This window comes from Populus nigra, chromosome 8 (assembly GCF_951802175.1).
Source record: "Populus nigra chromosome 8, ddPopNigr1.1, whole genome shotgun sequence".
NCBI classification, from domain to species: Eukaryota; Viridiplantae; Streptophyta; class Magnoliopsida; order Malpighiales; family Salicaceae; genus Populus; species Populus nigra.
The window spans coordinates 12,223,512-12,246,010 of NC_084859.1; the positions used below are offsets into that span (position 1 = coordinate 12,223,512).

At 31.9% G+C, this 22,499-nt stretch overlaps 2 protein-coding genes across 3 annotated transcripts; one reads left to right on the forward strand and one right to left on the reverse strand.

Moving 5' to 3' along the window:
* The first annotated feature begins 1,738 nt into the window (after window positions 1–1,738).
* LOC133700820 (inositol-tetrakisphosphate 1-kinase 1-like) lies at window positions 1,739–3,367 on the forward strand. The gene has a single exon (XM_062124501.1). The coding sequence runs from the start codon at window positions 1,901–1,903 to the stop codon at window positions 2,954–2,956; it is 1,056 nt and encodes a 351-aa protein (XP_061980485.1). The 5' UTR covers window positions 1,739–1,900; the 3' UTR covers window positions 2,957–3,367.
* Window positions 3,368–11,775: 8,408 nt separating this feature from the next.
* LOC133700411 (transcription factor MYB39-like) lies at window positions 11,776–13,433 on the reverse strand. 2 transcript variants are annotated; one of them, XM_062123928.1, is made up of 3 exons: window positions 13,080–13,433; window positions 12,254–12,991; window positions 11,776–12,082 (listed from the first exon to the last, which is right to left on the reverse strand). In XM_062123928.1, the coding sequence occupies exons 1-3, from the start codon at window positions 13,340–13,342 to the stop codon at window positions 12,067–12,069; spliced, it is 1,017 nt and encodes a 338-aa protein (XP_061979912.1). In that variant the 5' UTR covers window positions 13,343–13,433; the 3' UTR covers window positions 11,776–12,066. The 2 variants fall into 2 exon arrangements, with proteins under 2 accessions (XP_061979912.1, XP_061979914.1); XM_062123930.1 differs by having other exon boundaries at window positions 12,250–12,991.
* Window positions 13,434–22,499: the final 9,066 nt, after the last annotated feature.

A 22,499-nucleotide genomic window follows, 5' to 3' on the forward strand; every position in this document is an offset into this window, starting at 1 on the left:
TTTTGATATTTTTAGATTATTTTGATATGTTGATGTTAATTTTTTTTAAATTAAAAAAATATTATTTTAATATATTTTAAAATAAAAAACATTTTAAAAAACAATAACAATTATATTTTAAATACACTTAGACCAATAAACAATTATTTCTGGCCAAACCTCCTTGGATGAACACAAGCCTCTTGAGCTAGTAATCCTCAAGCAATTTTTTTTTCCTCTTTACGTTCTTGTATTACAATCTACAATGGACATTTAAATTCAAGAAATAAGTATTTCATAAATATGAATATTCGAGTACATTATTTATTGATGTGAATGTGCCATTAATATATTAAGAAAACGAGCTAATTTAGAACGAAAAGTCGAAAACCATCCGCATCATTCCTAAAAGTGTGTGTCAGCGGCCCGCATAAACCCACGTGGCAAACAAATTTAATAAAAATAAGTAACGTCATCGAAGATTGGCAAAGACACCAGGTGGAGTGGGGTGAAGAGCATCATAGCATATACTGAGAATTTTAAAAAGTCTGATTTTTTTTTAAATTATTATTATTTATTATGTTTTGAGATTGTGTTAGGATAAAAGTGGTTAAAAATATTTTTTTATATGACATGACATGACATGAAATATATAATATAAATTTGAATTATAAATTCATAAATAAAATATTTTAATTAATTATATATTAATAATTTCAATCAAGTAGTAATTAACAACACAACATAATTAAAATAAAAATAAAATAAATAATGGAAAATTCCAAACACTTTTATTTTATTTATATTGATTCCTCTACTTCTTGGACAAATCGACTCACTTACTTCATCATTTACAAGAAATGAGTTCCTTCAAATTTTGATAAACCATTTAACATTAATTACTCAAAGTGTAAAGCATGTCAATTTACAACTTTTATTCTATATATTTGCCCGCTAAAACAGAGTAATATATAAATTGATATGTTAATAGTTTACATAAAAAATTGTAAAGAATAAGTATTTTAATTTTATAGAAATGAAATCCATAAATAACCTGTATCGTTAAAAAAATTATAATAATTATAGTCAAAATCAAGCTCTTGATTATCAAATTGTACAAGTTTTACAAGATATAAATTTAAAACAATGAAAATATTAAGGTACAGATTATTAGAATGCTCAATTTTATATATTTTTCAAACTTGTAAAATCAGTTCGATTTTACCGAGTTTTACCGATTTCACTAGTTTTTGAGTTTTAATTTGATTTAACATATTAACTCGTAAAATAATAAGATTTTAAAAATTAACTCTTTTTTTACAACATTGGTTGGAATATTGATATTAAAAGCAATTTTTTAAAAATTAAAAAGTATTTTTAAATAAAAAAATTAAAAACTCCAGACCAGCAGGAAAGGAAATGCAAGTACAAGAAGAGAAGGCAACTAGCCCCACGGCCTAATGGCCCTCCAAACCCCAATAAACTACCACAATCATCGTGACCACTGGTCCTAGCTTATAGACATGGTCAGACGAGGGTCATCCAAAATTAAATCAAATTCAACCTTCACTTACTCACTACTTTCCTTAAACCGCAATCGAAACCGTCCATTTCTTTCCTAATAAATCCTCTTCTACACGCGTTCCCTTTTATCCTGCGGCGCGGGTCAAAGAATATGCCACGTGCACTGATTTTCACTAACTCTGATTACTTTATCAAACCACACTAACCCTAGTACAATATCTATAAATATAGTATATACCACCCCGCTCATCACTTCCACGCTCTCTCGCCCTTCCATTCTTGTTACAAAGTCTCTAAAATTTAAAATTAAACCCCCAAACTTTAAACAAATCACGTTTCCAAATTGAATGCAATCAAGATCTTTCAGTTTCATCCTCCCGAAAGCCAATCAATTCCAATGGCGGACGATATGAGAGGCGTTGTTGGCTACGCGCTGTTACCCAAGAAACAACAAAGCTTCATCCAAGACTCGCTACTCTCTCTCTGCAAATCAAAAGGCATCGATCTGGTGAGAATCGATCAAGACCGTAGATTAATCGATCAAGGACCGTTCGATTGCGTTCTCCACAAGATGTACGGTGATGATTGGAGGAAACAACTCGAGGAGTTCCAAATTCAAAACCCTAACTCCACAATAATTGACTCTCCCGTCTCAATCCAACGACTCCACAACCGAATCTCGATGCTGCAAGCGGTTTCGGAGTTAAAGATCGAGTCGGGAACGGATACTTTCGGCATTCCGAAACAGATTGTGATTTACGACAAGGAAACGCTTTTCGACCGCCAATCTTGGGAGTTTCTAAAATATCCGGTCATTGCGAAACCATTGATTGCTGATGGTAGCGCAAAATCTCATAAAATGGCTCTGGTTTTTAACCATGAGGGTTTAAATAAACTGAAACCCCCAATTGTCTTACAAGAGTTTGTTAATCACGGCGGCGTTATCTTTAAAGTTTACGTGGTGGGGGAATTTGTTAAGTGTGTGAAAAGGAAGTCTTTGCCAGATGTTTCTGAAGAGAAACTGAAGGGTTTGGAAGGGTCATTGCCGTTTTCTCAGGTCTCCAATTTGACTAGTGACGAGAGAAATGATGATAAGTACTATAAGTTGATGGATTTGGAGGAAACTGAGTTGCCACCGCAGAGTTTTATTACGGATATTGCTAGAGGGTTGAGGAGGGGATTGAAGTTGAATTTGTTTAATTTTGATGTCATTAGGGATGCTAGAATTGGGAATAGATATCTTGTGATTGACATTAATTACTTTCCTGGGTATGCCAAAATGCCCGGTTACGAGACTGTTTTGACTGATTTCTTTTGTGATGTGGTGGGGAAGAAGAGTTTGAGTGAGGAGAAAGAGAAAGGTGGGGTTGAGAAGCTGCAGGTGGTGCGTAATTGTGACGTGGACTTGACCAAGATTGTGAGTAAGACTTGTTGTAGTGATGGGGAAGACTGAAGAGAAAGAGAAATCACCCGTTCTTCAAGTTTGAAATGCGGGAAGCAAAAAACTAAAGTAGGGGATAACGGTGGGTGTGGCTCAATGGGTTCATTGAGTGGTGGGTGGGGAATCGGGTTAGGTAGGAGGGAGGAGCAGAGGAGGTACAGTGGTGGAATAAATAGGTTTGTTGCGTCTTTGTTGGTAGTTTTAGCCTCTTGACAACATTTACATGGTGTTTTGGAGTTGAACATGTATATTCTGTCAACAACTGCTCTGGTGTTAGGTAATTTCCAAATACTCTTCTTCAAGTTTTTAGGAAAGTTTAAACTGTACTTTGAGGCGTTCCAAGTGTTTCCTTTGTAGAAGTTGTTTTTGTTTAGCGCAATTTGGCACTTTTGGTGAATGAAATTTCCTTATTTTTTTTTGTCAGTTAAATGAAAATTTTAATCTTACTTTCCATGCCTTTTGTCTCGGTTGATTGAAGGGATGTTTTATTCCATGCTTGAACTATTTAATTTATGGAAGTTTTCCAGCACAATAAAAACTGTTGCTGGAGATCTAGAAGGTCACTAACTTGGTAGATTTGACAGAATATACCTCAACAGATTAGAGAAATGAATGCTTTTAGCATTTATTTAGAATTTTTCCATTGCATGTTTGTAGCAGAGGAATGAATATGAAATAATGCCCAACGTTTGAGAAAAACCGGTTTCCAAATCACTGGTTCTATGAGAAAAGACGCAGTTGGTAAAGTGCTAATGCACATCCTTGACTCTCGGATTTGATTGCCATGAAACCCTCTCACATGAATTTTTATTTAGTTGCATGAGCGTTTGGGCAGGTGTTTTTATTGATGGACTTTAGAAATTCTATTATAAGCACACTGAATTGAAATGCAAACTAAGGCTATGAATTCAAATAAAGCACTCATTATCTTTTTCTATGAATGTCTGGAAAAGGAACTGCATGTTTATAGCTTTTTTTGTTAATGGATATGCTAAACGAGAATGGAGGAAGTTTCAAGTGGTGCACATGACTAAAAGTTTTATCGTTGGACCATCCGTGACCCGGTATTAGTGATCAAATTGGACTTAGTCTTTTATTTCAGTTTTGTATGATGCATAGGTGTTATGAGTATTGCTTTGGTTTCTGTTATACATGTTGAAGGGAGTTTGATTACAAAATCTGTATTGACATAGAAGAGAAGGTTGGCTTGTTATGTTAAGGGTATGTTAAGTATTTAGCACAGGATTATTCTTTTACTTTCTCAGATGCTACTTTCAAGCAATTTACCTGTTTATACTAGTTTTATTTAACACTTAAGATCAAGCTGAACTTTACTGGTGTTATCGCCCAATAATGTGTATGTGTCGGATTCCAAGCCATTGTGCTTTGGTCTGATTCTGTCACTATGAATCAGTCTAATTGGTTTCATATTAGATTCGAGCAGTATCTGCCTATGCGAATGAAACACGTTATGTTCTTTGCTTGTGGTTTGAATATTCTGTCCAAAGAATGTTAAATGCACACTGCTTTTCAAACACTTCGGACTTTGTTTAATTAATAGGAGCTAATTTTTCCTCTTTCTGGCAATGTTTGCTAAAGAAACAGATTTTTCTGGACCCATGTTATAATGGGTAATGCTAAAACAAAATAGATAAATGTTTGGACTGGTATATGACCAAGAGTTCTGTTTATTTTACTACGATGCATGGACTTAGCATCTCTGTTCTAAAATCTATCTATATTTAAGAAGGGTTTGTTGTCTACTGATCTTTAACTTGTCATTTTAGGGGGTGTATTAAGGGTAGTTCTTTTATGTCATAACATCTGTTGTAAGATAAAGTCTCCAACTTATAACAAATCACCAGTCTAAAATCTCGTACTATGTTGGGAGTAGTGTCTGATCCCAAAATTTGGAATCAGTCTAATTTGGGAGTGCCAATGGTAGTGTCATAACATCAACTTACTATTGATGCACACAGTGGCTGTGTTATGATTAGCTGTCTTAACTCTGGAAATATAGTTTAAATTTCCCACTGTCATAAGGATGTGGTGATGCTTGTCCACTGTTTGGAAGTGGAGTTATACCCTCTACATAGAAACATGAATGCAGTTGTTTCGTAGCACTTTAAGTTGCTGTTAGGAAAGGTAGCTTGCACGTGGTTCTTGATAATGTATGCTGTTAATTCCCCATGTTTTCTTCCCTCCATTGGATGTATATGGTAGGGAGATGTTGGCAGTAAAGATGTAAAAATGAAGATTGGTCCTGAAATTAGATGAGATTTTAAAGATACTACTACATAAATTGTCACGGTCACGGTTGTGTACTTATTATAGCCAGCACTGATTGTTTGAAGCTGTTGAAAGGAGATGTTGACATCAAGAAAAACAGTAAGCTGTTTTTGCAATTCTATTAGAATTGCTGTCGTGGCCAGTGATATCTAAGTGATGTCAAGAAATTGCTGATTATGGTTCATGGTCCAAATGGGGTTCATCTCAACAGCTTTCAGTTGGTATTGTTCTTGAACTTTATGTATTAGGCTCGTCCATGTGTACTTGATTTCAAGCTAGCTTAATGATCAGAAATGAAGAGTCAAAATTTAGATGGGTAAAGCTCAGCTAGTATAATGGTGTTTATTGTGGTTCTGTCATAATATGTTTTCAGCTACCGACTCTGCTGTCTACCATTACCTCTTTAATTATTGTGATTGGCATGTATATTGCACTAATTGCAGCTGGCGGGCTCTAGTATTACCAAGAAGCAATTTAATACAGCTGCTTTTAGTTAGGGCACAAAACCAGCTCTTCACTGTAGGAGCTTGAGCAGTGCAAGATAGATGGTTGCCATACGTTCTTGAATCAATTCTAGCAGGTCCACCGCATTTAGCATTTCTATTTCCTTGATGATTTTATCAGTTCATATGAGGTAGATCTCCAAAGTGCTTGTCTAAAAATAGAGCTAGCCGAGACACGCTGCCTGTCTAAACAATCAGCATGTCATCCAATACAATAAAGTACAGCCACTGGAAGTTGCTGTCCTAGTAATTCGAACTCCAAAACTCAAATCCCAATATATTTTTCACATAAAAACACACACAAAAAAACTTTACAGTAACCTCATTAATTTTATTTCCAACCCCAAGATATCCTCTCCAAAAAATGCAATCTTAATTAAATCTAAACAAGCTTTACATGCTCAAATCTAATTTACTTGAAATGCTTAAATGATAAGATTTTTTTTTCCGATGAGTTTTTCTCTTATCTAAGATCTGAAACGTAAAAAAAATAAAAAAAATAAAGTGTGTTTTGATTGGAATGTGAAAACTGAAAGCTACAGAAATTAAATATAAAAATTGAAAACTTATTGGACTAAATTGAACTTTTCCACATTTAGTGAACAATTAAAAATGATACTATGGATTAGCCATCTACAATACAAATGTGAGACGTGGATATACAGTGAAAGAAAGGTGAAAAATCTTTTTTTATTATCATTATTTTGTAATATGTACAGCTAAGTGTGTTGTTTATGGTCTCGCCAGGTCCTTTGCTTGTTCACATCTTTACTGGAAGTTTAGCTTTGCTCCGCCTCTCGACAGAGAAATCTGTCTGATAACAATGAATGATAATGACACTGATTATTGAAATTAAAAATAGTTCTATTCCACGATAGAAGGAGCGAGGAGGTGGGCGTCCTTGAAAAAAAATTATACTTATTATTATTATTTTACCACCACTCTTTTTTTTAATTGCCGCCTCATGATATGATAGTGGCATTAATATTTTAAAAATATATTATTATGTATTGTTATTTTATAAACTATTATTACTATTATCATTCATTCCACTACAATCATCTTTATTATTTTTTTCATCATTTTTTCATCAAGACGTGGTTTTTCAATTTTGTTTTTAATTTCCTTCTGATAAAAGATGGAAGTCTAAACTCTAATATATAGTTCTGATTTAATGATACCATAAGTTTTTATGGTATCCATTTTAATTTGACAAAGATATTCTTATGATTTCAATTTCGCAGATTGAATATCTATAATTTGGTTCGTTAGGCAGTAGAGGTCCCTTCGTTTAAAATCTACATCAATTTTCTGTTAATTATACCTTTTATAGCTGTGAAGGGACATCGGTTAGATTTTTTTGTTCATAATTTAAAAAATTAAAGAAGAATGAAACTGTAAGAAATGTTAAATTCTAAAAATTATATAAAATAAAATAAATAACAATTAAAAAAATAAGAAGCAAATATGACAGAAAAAAAATTAAAGAAGAATGGAATTGAAAAATAAATAAATATTAAAAAGATGAAACCAAAAAACATTAGCTTAAAAAAAATACAAAAAACCAAACAAACTCATGTAAATCTTCTAAACTTGGATCAATCCTCTAAACTCACAACTCATGAAATCCCAGAACCGATTTTAATCAAGAATCTCAATTCCAAATAAATTTAATGTTAGGGCTGAAATCATTACAAAATTAAATTAAAATAACTTGCCTAAGAAAAACAATTCCAAATAAATAAATAATTGGAAAAAAAATAAAGATCAAATCATATAGGAAAAAAATTGGAGGTTGAAATCGTGAAAATAAAATCAATTCAAAACATTATCTAAAACAAAATAAATAAATATCAAAAGATAAGGACTGAATATGACATAAAAAAATAAAGGACGATGAAATTGAAAAACAATTCCAAATCTATAAATAATTCCAAATAAGAAAATAGTAATGAAAAGAAAATGGATCAAATCTGAATGAAAAATAAATTGAAGGGCAGGTTTGAAATTTTAAAGGTGTCACGTGCGAAAACTGAGGTGGAGAGAGAGAGAAAAAACATTTGGAATTATCCGCACACGTTGTCTGAAGGTGGAAGACCGTCTAACATGCACACACTAACAACTTTTCTGTTTTAACATTTTATATTTAGTAAAAGACTAAACTGCCCCTAAGTCATCATAAATAAAACAAAAAAAATAAAGTGAAAAGGCAAAATAACTTGCTAGCAATAATTTATCCATTATTGCTTTTAAAGGGCACAATCTTTTCACTAGTCAAGTAAAAGGAAAAGGGTAAAAAAAACCTTGTTTGACAACTTATTTTTCTTTCTAAGAGTAATTCAATAATTTAACTGTGAAAAAAAAGGATCAAATTACCATTAAAGAAAAATTCATTGATTTTTTAGGAAGGGTAAAAATATATATAATTATTTTGTAGTAGTGAATAGTAAATTGAGTCTATAACCATAGTGTTTTTCCCCTTTTATTTTAGCTTTTTTCTTATGGCCCAATAGTATTTGGCATTGCAAATTGGTTAATTAGGCTTAAATATGTGTTATAGATAAGCAACATAATTTTTTATGAACTATCTAAGGTGGGCTTAGATTGATGAAAGTTAAAACACTTGTTAGAAACAATATGATAATATTTGGTTACTGACTTGAGATAGAAGGAACAAAGATAATGGAGATATGAATATATTTAGTTGAAAAAACAGAGACATAAAAATAAATCATCTCTGAAATAATTTTGGAGTGAATTTTTGTATTTTCATAACAGGAGTTACAAATAGGACATGTCTCTAGAAACAATATTTATTATTTTTTATTTCTAAAATATCCTTATAAAAAACTATCAATTCTAAAATTGTTAAACTAAAACATATAATGATAAAAATAGTTATTATCATAGTTTTAAAACCCAACTCGGGGGTTGATCTGAGATAAATCCTGGGTCATAAGTTGGGTTGACTTGAGTCAATGTAAGAATAAAAACGATTATTATCATATTTTTAAAACCCAAATCAGGAGTTAACCTGGGACAAGGCCAAGTCACATGTTTGGAGGGTTAATTCAGGTTGACTCAGGTCAATATAAAAATAAAAATGATTATTATCATAGTTTGAAATCTTGATTAAGGGGCCAATCAGGTGCAAGTCCGGGGATATAAATCGGGAGGGTCAACCTAAGTTAATATAAGGATAGAGTTATTATCATAATTTTAAAACCCGACTTGAGGTTCAACAAAGGCAAGGCCTAGATCACGGGCCGAGAGGGTCATCTTGTGTTGACTCGAGTCAATGTATAGATAAAGATGATTATTATTATAATTTTAAAACCTGACTAAAAAGTTGACCTGAGATAAGGTTCAAGTCATGGGTCAAGGGGTCAACTCGGTTGACCAAATGTTTTATATCGGGTCAAGCTGATTTTTTGACCGGGTCAAGTCGAGTCAATTCTTTCTTTATTTTTTATTAAACTTAGACCAATCTAGGTCTTGAATCAGCCTAGTTCAGGGTCAACTCGCTAGGTTAGTCTTGGTTTTATAACTAGAGTTATTATAATATTTATTAAGGATAAAATAAATTTATTTTTTCTGTTTTGTCCACCATAATTAAACAAGATATAAAGACAATCAATTTATCTTATACATTATTACCAAACACAATTTTGTTCCCGTCTCTTTTTCTATCTTATTTCCTCTAACCTTCGTTGTCAATGTCTCTTCTGTCTTAGAACAATAACCAAAAACTACCTAGGAGCTAAAAGAGTCAAATATTAACTAGAATTAATCGAGGAGGGGAAATTACTATTCCTCTCCTTAAAAGTACAATTCATTGGAACAATATCTGTTATTTTTTAAAATTTTATCCTTTAATATTAGATTCATTGAAGATTGAGTTTCATAATTTATTTTAATTTACTTTATATGAGGTTATCCTAGTTCCATAACCCAATTCATGAGTTTTATTGATTAACTCGATTAACTCAAGTTTTTTTTGTTCTTTTTTTTAATTGATTTTTTTTTCAATTTTATCATTCACCATTTGGATTGATTGAAAATTAAAATTCATAATTTGTCTTGTTTGCCTTTTTGTCTTTTTTTTTAATTGATTTTTTTTCAATTTCATCGTTCAATTTTAGATTGGTTGAAATTTAAACTTCATAATTTATTTTGATTTGTTTTCTATCGGCTTATCTCAGTCTAATGATTTAGGTTTGGTAGGTTATCCTAGGTTGACTTGGGTTTTTTTTGTCCTTTAATATATATATATTTTCAGCATTGAATTGATTAAAAATTAGACTTCAATATGTTTTTTTATTTAATTTTCATGAAGTTATCATGGTCTCATGAATCGGGTCACAAACTTTTCATGTTAATCTAGGTTAACTTGGGTCGATCCAGTATGTTGTTGTCTTAATTTTTTTTTAAACATTTCGTATTGAAACTTATTTTTGTCAAACTATATATATTTTTTGTTATCCAAGTTGCCATTGTACTTGCCAAGTTGATTGTATTACATTGAATCAATCTCTACACGGTTTAAATTTTTTCTTCTTGAAAACACGTTAGCAATGCCTAGATATTTTTTGTAATTTTTTTTAAAATTGATTCGACATACAACATAGCGTTGGTAAATGATCTAGCCAATAAATCTAAAAGGCGTGAGAAAAACACTATGCATATCCACAATATTTTCCCATTTTGCCCCTCTAAAAACAAACCAAATAACTTGTTATTAAGAGTATTTTGATCTTTTTACAAGGGTTCATTAATCATTACCACATCAATGAGGGTATGTTAATCTTCTCACGTTTGTTATGTATACTAAAATGACTTTATTATATTTAAAATTAAAATTTTAGAATTAAATTTTTCAAAGCTAATACTGAGAGGTGTTTTCATCCTTTAAATCTCTTATACACTATAAATTAAATAAATTACTTCTAAAATTTAAGTCTTATTCTTTAATGGTCATAAGTGTTTTGGTATTTTTGAAATGCTTGTTTTTATTTATTTATTTATAATAATCAGGTTAGCACAGGGACTGTTAATGAAATTTCATTTCTTAAAAAACAATAAAATTACCTAATTGCCCTTGGTATAAAAAAATTAAAGCTTCGTTACAAGGGCTTTTTCATCTTTTAATGATTGTCTTTTTTGTTATTATCATGAGGACTAAAGAACATTTGATCTCTTAGAAAATATAAAATATTATTAAAAATAAAAAGTAGCTGACACATGTTATGGGTAGACCTTGACCTTTTTTTAGGTATTTATATAAAATTAATTTATTTTTAATTTTATCTTTCAGTAGTTGATTTTTTTTAATTGATCTTCATGCTTTTTTTGGGTTGATTTGAGTTTTGTTTTCATTAATTTTTGGACTTTTTCTTCTTGGTAATCTTTTCATAAATTGTGGTTCTATTTGACAAAGATGTTAATGCAATTGATAAATCAAATTGTAGTAATTCTAGAACTTTTTCGTGACAATTATGTAATGCGAATTTCTATGTTTACCTAATTCATTATCTCCAGGCTTCATCTTCTGCTCAAGCAAATTGGAACTCAACTTTGGGCGGTTAGGTTGGTAATGGTATTTTGCTACAGTCAATTACTTGTATTGGACGTAAATAATCTCACCTAAAAAGTAACAAGGCAACGAAAACCTGACTTTTAGAGACGATGCATACACTACCATCCAGTTGTAGATCTTTTATATTAGCAAGGATGATGATTTTTCTTATTTAATTAATCTTTTGATTTTACACAGGAAGACCACAAGAAACAACATTAATGTCCTCAAATAATTTTGAAATGGGAGTGACATTATCGACTTTGACATGCCATGCAAATTATATATGCGTAGGTCAAAAACTTATCTCACTTGGACCCATTTTTAGGGTTTTAAGAATAACGTTGATGTTTGTCCCACAGATGTAAAAAGAAAAATATCAGTTAGTTTCATCAATCTTTCTGAGGGACATCAGTCATTTAATGTTCAGAAACCTGTTAGTACAAGAATTCGCTACAGCAGAATTATGATGAAAACATTATATTCATGCTTTAGATTCTTTCAAGAAAAAATATTGCTCTAAAAGGACCTTGCAGCTACAGGTAAAAATAGGCAGTTTCAAATATTTGGAAAAATATGGTTGTATCCAATTTGTAGAAAAGTATAGTTCAATCTTTCCCGAACGGACTCTACACGTAAAACAAGAAAAATGATCGTGTTCCATAAGATTTTAAATGAACGAATTGTGTTTGCTGCACCAATAGCTAGCATGTATCGATGCTTGTTGAAAGAGTGTTTCACTAGGAGTTATGTGATCATGATGATGCCAAACTGCAAACAACAGAAAAAAGATGTTAAGTTTCTTGCAAATAGAGATGATGAACATAAAAAGCCAATGAAGGATGTAACTTTGAAAAATTTAAATGCAATGGAAACCTGATGGTAGTAAGAAGAAGGAATGATATCGAAATGAATAAATGCAACGAAAAACTAAGTACCTACTCCAGAATATCATTCCAGTAGGAGCTATAGTTGTCATCATCGATCAGCTTCTCCCAGGCCTCAAAGATAGTGGAGGTAGGCGTGCCAGTGGAGTAGTTTGATGGGTCACCCTTGCGTTCTGTTTGGTAATCGATGGAAGTAACAGGGGAAGTTGAGGCTGAAACCAATGCAGGAAGTGGATTTTGTTCTGTTTGAATACCATAGGAACTACTCAAGGTGTCACCGTTGATGTTAAGGCCTTCAGGGCCGAATCCACCTTCACAGCTTGCCCACAAATTTGAGATAGCTTGGAAGTCATTGTGAACTTGAGGAGTTACAGGTGGGTTAACAAGATCCTGAGATATTGGGGTAGGTTCATTGGTATTGGAGATGGTTGTCCCATTGACTAGTCCTCTAAACTGGTGAGGATTTTGGGATCCTAACAGACTGTTGCTCTCAATAGTTGTTAGCGTGGTTGTATTCATCATCTGTAACAGATTCCGCAACAACTGGATATTGGCTAATTGAGTGGCTTCTGCCTGTAACTTTAGAAAATTGTTCCAAGGACTTGCAATGTTACCAAATTGTGCTGCACCAAGCAACTGAGAGAGATTCAAAAAATGACTTGGATCAGTCCTTGGCTTGTGAGTATTGGGGTCAATCCCCATTTGAAGAAGCTTCTTTCTTATGTGAGTATTCCAAAAGTTTTTTATTTCATTGTCAGTCCGTCCGGGAAGATGGTTAGCAATCCTTGACCACCTGCAAGTTCAAGTAAATGGAATTAAGGAAAAATAATGATAGCACAAATACGTTTGCTAGCTGAAAAGGAAAAAGAAGAACTGCATACTTGTTTCCAAGAGCAGAATGAAGGTTGACGATGACTCGTTCTTCTTCCTCAGAAAATTTCCCTCTCTTGATATCAGGCCTCAGATAATTTGTCCACCTCAATCGGCAGCTCTTCCCACATCTATTCAACCCTGCAAGCATAGGGAGTGCTTTCCAATTTTCATGACCATTTCTCTTAATATAATCAATTAGCTTCTCATCCTCGTCCGGCGTCCATGGCCCTTTCTTCAAGGCACTGGCGTGGCTGCATGGAGATCTAACCATTCTGTCAAGACAAGTTTAATAGAAATAAACCAAAACAAGATTAATTGGAGAAGTTGTGGATTGAGATGTCTGAAATATATAGCAGACAAGCTTAAGGTGCTATGACTTGTGTTTTTATGAGACATATCGGTGCTTATATAGATGCATGAGAGACGTACTTGAAACGATAAAGGTCATTTTCATTCTTTTATTAGTACGATATTAATTCTTATAAAATCAAGGAAAATAGGGGGGGGGGGGGGGGCGATCTCATAATGAACATCTAGGTATTATTCAACAAGGAGAAACCGATCGATAAGCAACTATAAAGGTAATCAAACCATCAAAGATTAGGTACTGCAAATGTCATGTGAAAGTATTAATATGAATTTTCAGAAAGTGGACCCATAAAATTTCTCCTCAATTTATATTGATCCTTTTATGATAATTAGGTGATCAGTTAAGTCCCTAATGCTAGAGAGACAAGACGATTGAAGAGAGAGAAAGCTTTAGTTTAACTTTTTTTTAGCTATAAAAATCATTGTTCTTGATGCCTTTGCATTTGGGTTGACGAAGAAATTGAAATTTGAAAAACATAATAGAGTATTTGAATTTGATTTGATTTTTTTTTTATTTTTAAGATAATTAAGATGTGCTTTAAAGTTAAAAATGGGTTATATTAATGCTTGTGGGATGACTTTTGAGTGTTTGGAGATAAAAGCATGGAAATAATTAGATTTAGGAGCCCATTAATGGCCTCTTGATTTTTTTTCTTACAACGGGATGCTTGTTGAACTATATATATATAAAATTAAATAGAAAAAATAATGAGTATGATGTTATTATTTATATATATATATATATATATATATATATGATCTTAAATAGATCTAAAATTATTATTAATTAATTATATATGACCCATTATCCGATAGTTCTAATTAAATTTTTGATATTCAAACCTAACGCGATTAGATTTCAAGCGGATGTTCATTAGCAGCTTTTAACTTCCATTAATTAAAAAGAACATCTCTTAATCTTATGTAATTTAAGGCAAGACGCAAATTTGGAAGGACATGATCATATATAAACGAGAAATAAACATGTTGGTTTCTTTGCTTTTTCTTTATATATATATATATATATATATATATATAATTTGGACTGTCCGTAAAATGGCAAAGCAAGTCCTCGAGCACAAGATTTTTCCAGGAAATGTTGATGTACTTTTGGGTATACTCCAGCATTGATTTTAGGAGATTTCTTCTTGGAATAATTAAAATGTCTATGCACAAGGAAAATTTAATTTTGTGGAAAATGCTTCAGTTTTCTTACAATGCATTTTACCTTTATTTTAGCAAAACCTTTACCTAACATGTTGACTCTTTGTTGAAGTTAACAGCTATATAATAATAAACTCAGAAAATATATCTTCAAACCAAAAGAAAAAAAAATCGATCTTATTGAGTTGATGAATCTAGAAATTCTCATCCAAACAAAACTTCCTACGTACTGATTCAAATAGTTTTTTTTCTTTCAATCATTCATTCATTTATCTTTAAATATTCTAAATTAAAAGTTTCTTATAAAATCAAATGATTAAAATAAGATTAGAGTTTTTTTTTGGTAGTAATATAAATAATTGGATTATGAATAATAATATATAAAACTGATTTTGATAATTTGAATAAAATTTGATGAATATTAAAAAAGTATTAAGCAATTATTTTTTATTTGCTATTCTTTACACATGCAGTTTTTGAAATATAATTATTACTTTGTTAATTTGACACAATCTTCTAAAAATTGATACATGTGTGTGTGTGTATATATATATATATATATCCAAATCATTGTTTTACTCATGTAGTAAATGCATGTTTATTGGGTGGCTGCGGGCATCAAATTAACTAGTTAATATTCCACTAAAGCTACTAACTAGGATTCTTGAGGTATTTAATTATTTGCTTATAATATTCTTGATGCATCATCTTGTTGGTCAGCATATTTGGCAGTTCTTACATCCTTTGAAGCTTTAGGTCCCCTGTCTCGAATTATCAAAATATAATTAGTCTCCAACTGCCCTTGTAATGCTGCCAACGCAAGGTTGATCATTTCACCCAAATAAAAAGAAGAAGAATAAAATTGCATGGTGTTGATCAGCCGACATTCATTAATTTGCCCAGCCGAAGGTGTCACGTCTTTACTCACGCGACGCCAACCATCCCCCTTCACTTTTACCTGAAAGTTTCAGTTCCGATTCAAATTCAAGATATCCACTACTTATGTTTAAAATAGCCCTATATATTAATTTTATCTGCTAAAATAAAAACAAATTGATGAAAAAAAGGGAGACATCAGCCATAATTAGGTATATAACTAACTAAATAATTTACTTTGGAAATATTTAATATTGTTTTGCAGTAATTTCAAAAGGATTAATAATGCAGTAAAAAGAAAAAGAATTGATATTAATGTACAGCCAGAAGTTTTCTCAGTTTCTGTAAAGCTTCGTTGCTAACCCAATGAGCACCAAACCTCACGTAGACACGTACGTTGCCTTCACTCGGAGCACTCGGCCGACATTAGGTATTTTGGTCAACATATAGCGCATTGAGAAATCCCATCAGGGATCAATTCAAATCATGTTGAAGGAAATTAATACATTTATTCGATTTGCTACATATTTCTTAATTCCAATACGTAAACACAAGAGTGAGCTTTAATTTTCTGGAAGGGTATGAACACAGTAGCAGCATCATATATATAATAATTTACTCCGCTGACATGTCTAATTATATCAACACTCAAGGCTCTCATATATATATATATATATATATATATATATATATATATATATATATACTTGCTACTTCTTTTTCAAGATTTTACCCCATAATAGGATTAGTTTTAAACTTATTTATCTAAAAGCTTATTTTTTTGCTATGTAAGTTTTATTATTATTATTATTTTTAAAAGGTGCATATATGCCAGCATGTTTAATCCTGCAATTAATAAGAGTATGGAACTTTTCTTAAAGTGCATATATCCTGTAATTATATATTTATAGTCCCTCCCATTTGCAATATGCACGGTTCCATGGTACTCTTGGCTGCTGCAATACTTCATTCGTGGTCTCTTTTGGCGGTTGAAAAATGTTTTTTTTTTTAAAAGTTTTTTAGATCATAGGCTTTTAATAACTCACCATTTGAATCATGACAAATTTTGAAATTTATATGTTCATGTAAATTGTATTGTTTTCTAAAACTCAAATCTATAATCTTTGACTAGCTAATATTAAAATAAATTTTAAAAAATAAATAAAAAATATTATTTTAATATATTTTTAAATAAAAAAATATTTTTAAAAATAACTATTATCATAAAATTAAATAGGCTTTTAATAACTCATCATTTGAATCAAGTCAATTTTTGAAATTTATTTGTTCATGTAAATTGTATTGTTTTCTAAAACTCAAATCTATAATCTTGTAGTCTAATCCAATTTAGCTTAATCTTTAGTTTAATTTTTTTTATTGTATATTACACCTCAACTTTGCAATCTTAGGTTTTTTTTTTCTTCCCTCACCTTCATTCTATTCACACCTCAAAAAAATATAGCTAGCTATGTCTATCAATTAAAACGGGACTCGAAAGCGCAGGTGAGCTTTGAAATATGCCCTCCTATAATTAATTTAGATCAGTACTATCCTTAATTGGATTAAAATAAATGATAAACATGCGGGAAATCCTAGGACGATTGCTTGGTTTTTACTTGTTTAGAAGATCGACATATTTCTTCTTCCACCTCTTCTGTTAACAGTTTGGAAAAAAAAAAAAATTAAGATGAACTTCTTTTAAATATTTCTTTATACCGATCATCGCAAAGACTTTGGCAATAACAATGATGAGAAACTGACGTGCAGACAATTTGTCAATCTCTATTGCATCATTGTCCTCAAAGACAAGCAAGGTTTAGGAAAAACAATTAATGACTGCCAGACGAAAATAATTGAAAAGGAAGTAAACACTTGAAAAAAAAAAAAAACCTGGGTCATGGTTTTCTTTCGATATCCACACACGTAGGAAAAGAAAAGGGGAAAAACAAGCTTCTAGGAAACATCTTACATAACTTAGTTGTTGAAAACGAGGATGTGTTAAGTAAATGGTCAATTCGAATATTTATAAATTATAGACAGCAGCTATCATCATTGTTATTAACGGTACAATTTAAAATATTGAGATTGAACAACGATCAGCAGAGATCTTTCCCATTTGAAAATCTCTCACCAGGTATACAATATTTCTTGTATTATATAAAATTGTTAAAAAATAATATAAAATTATTCTTTAATCTTATTTTATAATTTACATTTCTAAATGAAGATGATTCTTTTATATATATATATATATATACAAACAAATCTTTAAAGTAATCAACGAATAAGCATGCAAGGAGATGGGATTGTTTTTTTATGTTAAGTATTAATTAATTTTTCTATATTCATCCCATGAGTGTATGATCTTAAAATGCTACAAAAGCTAGCTTGCTAGCTATCGGGCAGGCATGCATACATGGGTTAATTAGGTAGAGTAACTCCTTGCCTTTGGTAGTTAACGGTTGGTAATCCTTTTGTCTGCACAGTCAATGGCTTGTAACAGGAGTAAATAACTAACCTAATAATATATATATATATATATATATATATATATATATATATATATATGTAACAAATAATTGGACTCTTCTTACAAGAAAAAAAGAAAAGAAAAAAAGAAATCTGACTTTAAACATTATCATGATGTTATAGTGGGGGACCAAAAATCCTCAAGGTAATATGAATGAAGCAGGAGTGCAGGTGCATGATTAATTGGAAGTTTTAGAGGTCAAATCCTTGTCCATATTTAATTTATGGTTTACCGTTCCACGTTAGAGAAATGTTGTCTTTGTAAAATTAATTAATTTAATTAGAAATCAACTCAATTAGTCCTATGATTTTCATCTTCTTCCCTTCCTTTTTCTTATTTTAACTTTCCTAATCTTATTTAATTAATTACAAGTAGGGAGCTGGCGACTCTTACCGTGTATGGCAATCTACTAGCTAGAGAACAGAAAAACAGTCAAGGTAAATCTGCCTGTACTTATAATCAGCGAGAATATATAATCTTCTGCCTACAGAATTGAAAAGTCGTGGCATTCCTTGTTTAATTAGCTAATTCTCTGTGTTTATAACAATTGTTTAGTTTAAGTTTGTTTTGTTAAACTAAAAATATATAATACCAATTAAAAGTATAATAACTAAAATTAAGATTACATAAACTTGAAATTGAATTAAAATAACTTCCATGCATATTAAGCATATAATAAAATATTCAAAATTATAATTAAATCAAACAAGATTCTAGCATGCATGTATAACAAAACATACAAACAAAATATTATATTTAAAATATTAAACTAAGACTAGAGCAGATATAATGTACTTGTTGAAGATACTTGAATGAAGAAAGAAAAATGTTGTTGAGGATTGGCCGTTTGTCCTTTAAGATTAAAATGCTTGTCATTTAGTATAAATGATTTTCTTATGAATAGTCTTCTAACATTTCAACAACTTAACTTTAAAAGATGCATTTTTTGTTTAAGTCCACGAATTAAAAGAATAATTAGACTTAATATTATAACCTAAGTTCTTGAATAAAAAAAAAAAAAAGGAAAACCAGAGACAAAGAAGCTGAAAAAATGCAGAGAAGACAAAGAAACTGTTCAAATTATAGGGTTCTGTATTTGCTTCCTTTACACACTCACGCAAAAAGCTGTCGTACATGTATTAGTTACACAACTAAAAGAGTAGAATACATTCAGAAGAAGTGTATAAACAATAGGAAAGCTAAGGCTGACAACTAATTAACCTGTACTTAGTTGCCTAAGGTCTGCAGGTTTCCTTCTTTTTTTTGATAGCTAGTGAAATGTATTAAGAACGCCAAAAGATGGCGGGAAGGAGGAGTTTCAAATCTGCAAAACACACAGATTTAGCAAAAGAAACAAAACGAAGAGGAAAAGGCCAAAAAACCACAAGAACAGAGCAACAGCCTTAGTATGCAGCTTTGCCTCCACACAAAACATAACTGCCTAGCTAAACAACCAACTATCATCGACTATTCCATATCAATAGAGGTCTTCAGACCAATCACCTGCTATAACCAGCCATTACCTCTCTAGAATGCGAAACAATCAAAACCTGACAAAAACAAACCATCTTCACCAAGAGCCGCAAACAGAACTAGACCCAGAAAACATCCGGCTGACTCAAATCCAAGCAACAAATTCACTTGTTCTGCGCACTCCTTGTTTGGCCAGGTGATCTACCATGTGATTAGTCTCACGGCGAGAATGAGTGAAAGTGATTGAGCCAAAACATAGAGCCAATCTCTTGGCTGAAGAAAAGAGCTTATGGTGCAGGTTTCCTTGTTACTGTAGGTCTCGGCTTAGTGCTAGAACTGGTGGAAACCGCGCAGCCACTACTGCTAGTTTGGTTTCCTTGACATAATATATATCATCTGATGTAAATAATATGCCACCTTTTCAAAAAGCAATAGTCTGGATACTCGAATACGAGACTTAAACTGAATAACTCTTATTCTTACCCTGAACCAATCTCTTGAACTTTGAAGGCAGCTCTAATTCTTCTTTATCATCAACATTTTACACATCCATATATATATATTCAAACCTGCAAGTTTTTGCAAGAGTTCCAATTTGCTAGGCTGCATCTGTTTGTATAATCAACTACCAAAGTTCCAAAGAAATACCCTTTTCTCGCTAGTCACCCAAGAAACACTAGTTATTTATTTTGTAAGGTAACTTAAGTTTTAAAAAACAAAGCAGTGATGATGAAATCTCGTAGCTATCTGGGCATTATTCAGCAAAATAGAAAGCGCTAAGAAAAAAATAGCTATCTGGGCATTTTGTAAGGTAACTAGAATCTCTTTCTATGGATGATAGAATGTTTTTTTTTTTTTAATTTGAACCTGAATACCAGAATGTTACATGATGCAATATTATTTCCCAAGAATTGTTTGGGCTGCTTTCCTATGATTTTCAAAAACTCTACTGTATCCTCGTGCAGTCGTGCTCTCGTCATATGATCACAATTTCGCAAATCCTCATTAATATTGTTTTCTCATCCTCTGAAGTTCTTAGTTCCGTACTTAAAGAATTATTCAACTGCAACTATTATATATTCAGCTCTCCAACAAACTCTAGCAATGTGTTCATTGCATGGTTGACCACCCACACACCAAATAAAACAACTCCTTTTTACTTTTTGAATACGAACTTGCCTCGTTCCTACAACCATCAAGTTTGAATGAATTGAGATTTAACATGCATATAATATAAGAAAACAACAGCACAGGTGATTGTATTATGCAAGCCAAAATCCATCGGTGTCAGCCGTGAGGACTGGACCAGGCTTTAATAGTATTAATTTTCAATCATATGAAAATTCTTTGGGACAAGAAACTGTTGACTGGCTTTGTTTTGTAGCTATGAAATTGTTAGTGATTCTATTTCTTTACCTGTACTTCATTTGAGAACAAGTTGTTTATTCTCCCTAAAATACTCTACAAAATATTAGTTTTTTTCAAATACTAATACTTCAAATTAATATATTTTCTTATTTTAAAAAATTATTTTTGATATTATCATATAAAAAAAATTAAAAACAAAAAAAAATTAAATAAAAAATTAAATTTTTTATAAAATACAAATTGGGATTGTGTTTCCAATCGGCACCTAAATGTTTGGCTGATATTTTAAGGCACAACCCCGTGCTCATTCACTTCGAAAGGTGATGTGGTGAATAGAAGGCAGAATTAAACAGGTACTAAGCCTATTAGCCATAATTCATGCTGTATGTCGATGCATGGAGAGGCTTGAATCGAGGTCCACAGGCTCCAAGGAGGTTAAACGTTTACAATTCCTTATTTTTCAGAGAAACCATCAACAGATCAATAGCGATTCTTGGCCAGGGCTTCAGCAACTTTTCTATCAGAGGGGGGAAAAACACTGGCAGCTCTATAATGTGCATTTCGTAAAGCTTGTGGTTCCACTTATAGGAATAGAGAACCCAATATCTTTTGCTTAAAGAATTTCAAATTCAAGACTAACATCTCATCATTCACTTGGCACAAAAGAGGGAAGACAGTGATAATAAGCAGGATTCTACGGGGTCAAGGAAGCGTAAAAGCAAATAGGAAAAGCCTCCACTGATCCATTGACAGCCTACCGGATTGTAGAGTTCTGCGAAAACGTAGAAGCACTCTTCATGCAACATTTTCTACACTACCACTTCATAGCTCTTGGAGCTTTTCTTTTGAGACCTTGCAACCTTTCAAAGCACCCCAATTACATGCACAGATGAACTCTAAATTTTTTGTTTCAATTACCATCAAGCTTGAATTTATTTGGTTACAGATATACGAGTCCATTGTTTAAGCTCCCAATTATATGCATGCCAATACTAGTATGCTAGTTTTTGTGTACATGTGTTACCAACCATGTCTTGCACAATAACCATGGCCCTCTTATTGAACTTAAACTGTGTCAAGCCCATCATCCCCACTTACCAAGGAAAACACAAGTTTAAAAGGCACATCAATGGCAGACAACCGACTTAGAGAAATGGAAGTGAACCCTAATATACAAATTCATCAAGCAGCTTATAGGAGCGTCCATTTCCTCTCAACTACATTTAGAGAGGCTAATTTTTGTGCTGATTTTATGGCAAAGCTTGCAACTTCCTGCGACAATGGTTTGATGATCTGAGATGAGCCTCCTCAAGGCTTGCAACAGCTTCTTCTAGCAGATATCATGGGAATTAGCTTCCCTAGAGTAGTTTAGTCTTTTTTTCTTTGTTTCCGCTGTAACAAAAAAAAAAAAAAAAACATCCTCTAAACTACAGGTCTACAGAATATAAAATGGGGCATCACACTAGGGCCTCTATTTTTTTTCAATGGCTTCCACTATTTTGCCTTTCCAAACCGCTTTTTGAAGCATGAACGTAAATATTAATTAGGCAATCCATACCCCGATGGATCATCAGCACTGTCAGTAACAATCATGCTATCCATAACCAACAATTATACAAGTTACTAGCAATAAAAATCCGTTGGTATT

Excerpts from the sequence above, each read along its gene's own strand:
- LOC133700820 (XM_062124501.1), top strand. The coding sequence starts at position 1,901 with ATGGCGGACGATATGAGAGGCGTTGTTGGCTACGCGCTGTTACCCAAG.
- LOC133700411 (XM_062123928.1), bottom strand. The coding sequence starts at position 13,342 with ATGGTTAGATCTCCATGCAGCCACGCCAGTGCCTTGAAGAAAGGGCCA. Across the intron at positions 12,992-13,079 it reads CATTCTGCTCTTGGAAACAA|GTGGTCAAGGATTGCTAACC; the intron begins GTATGCAGTTCT and ends TTGAACTTGCAG.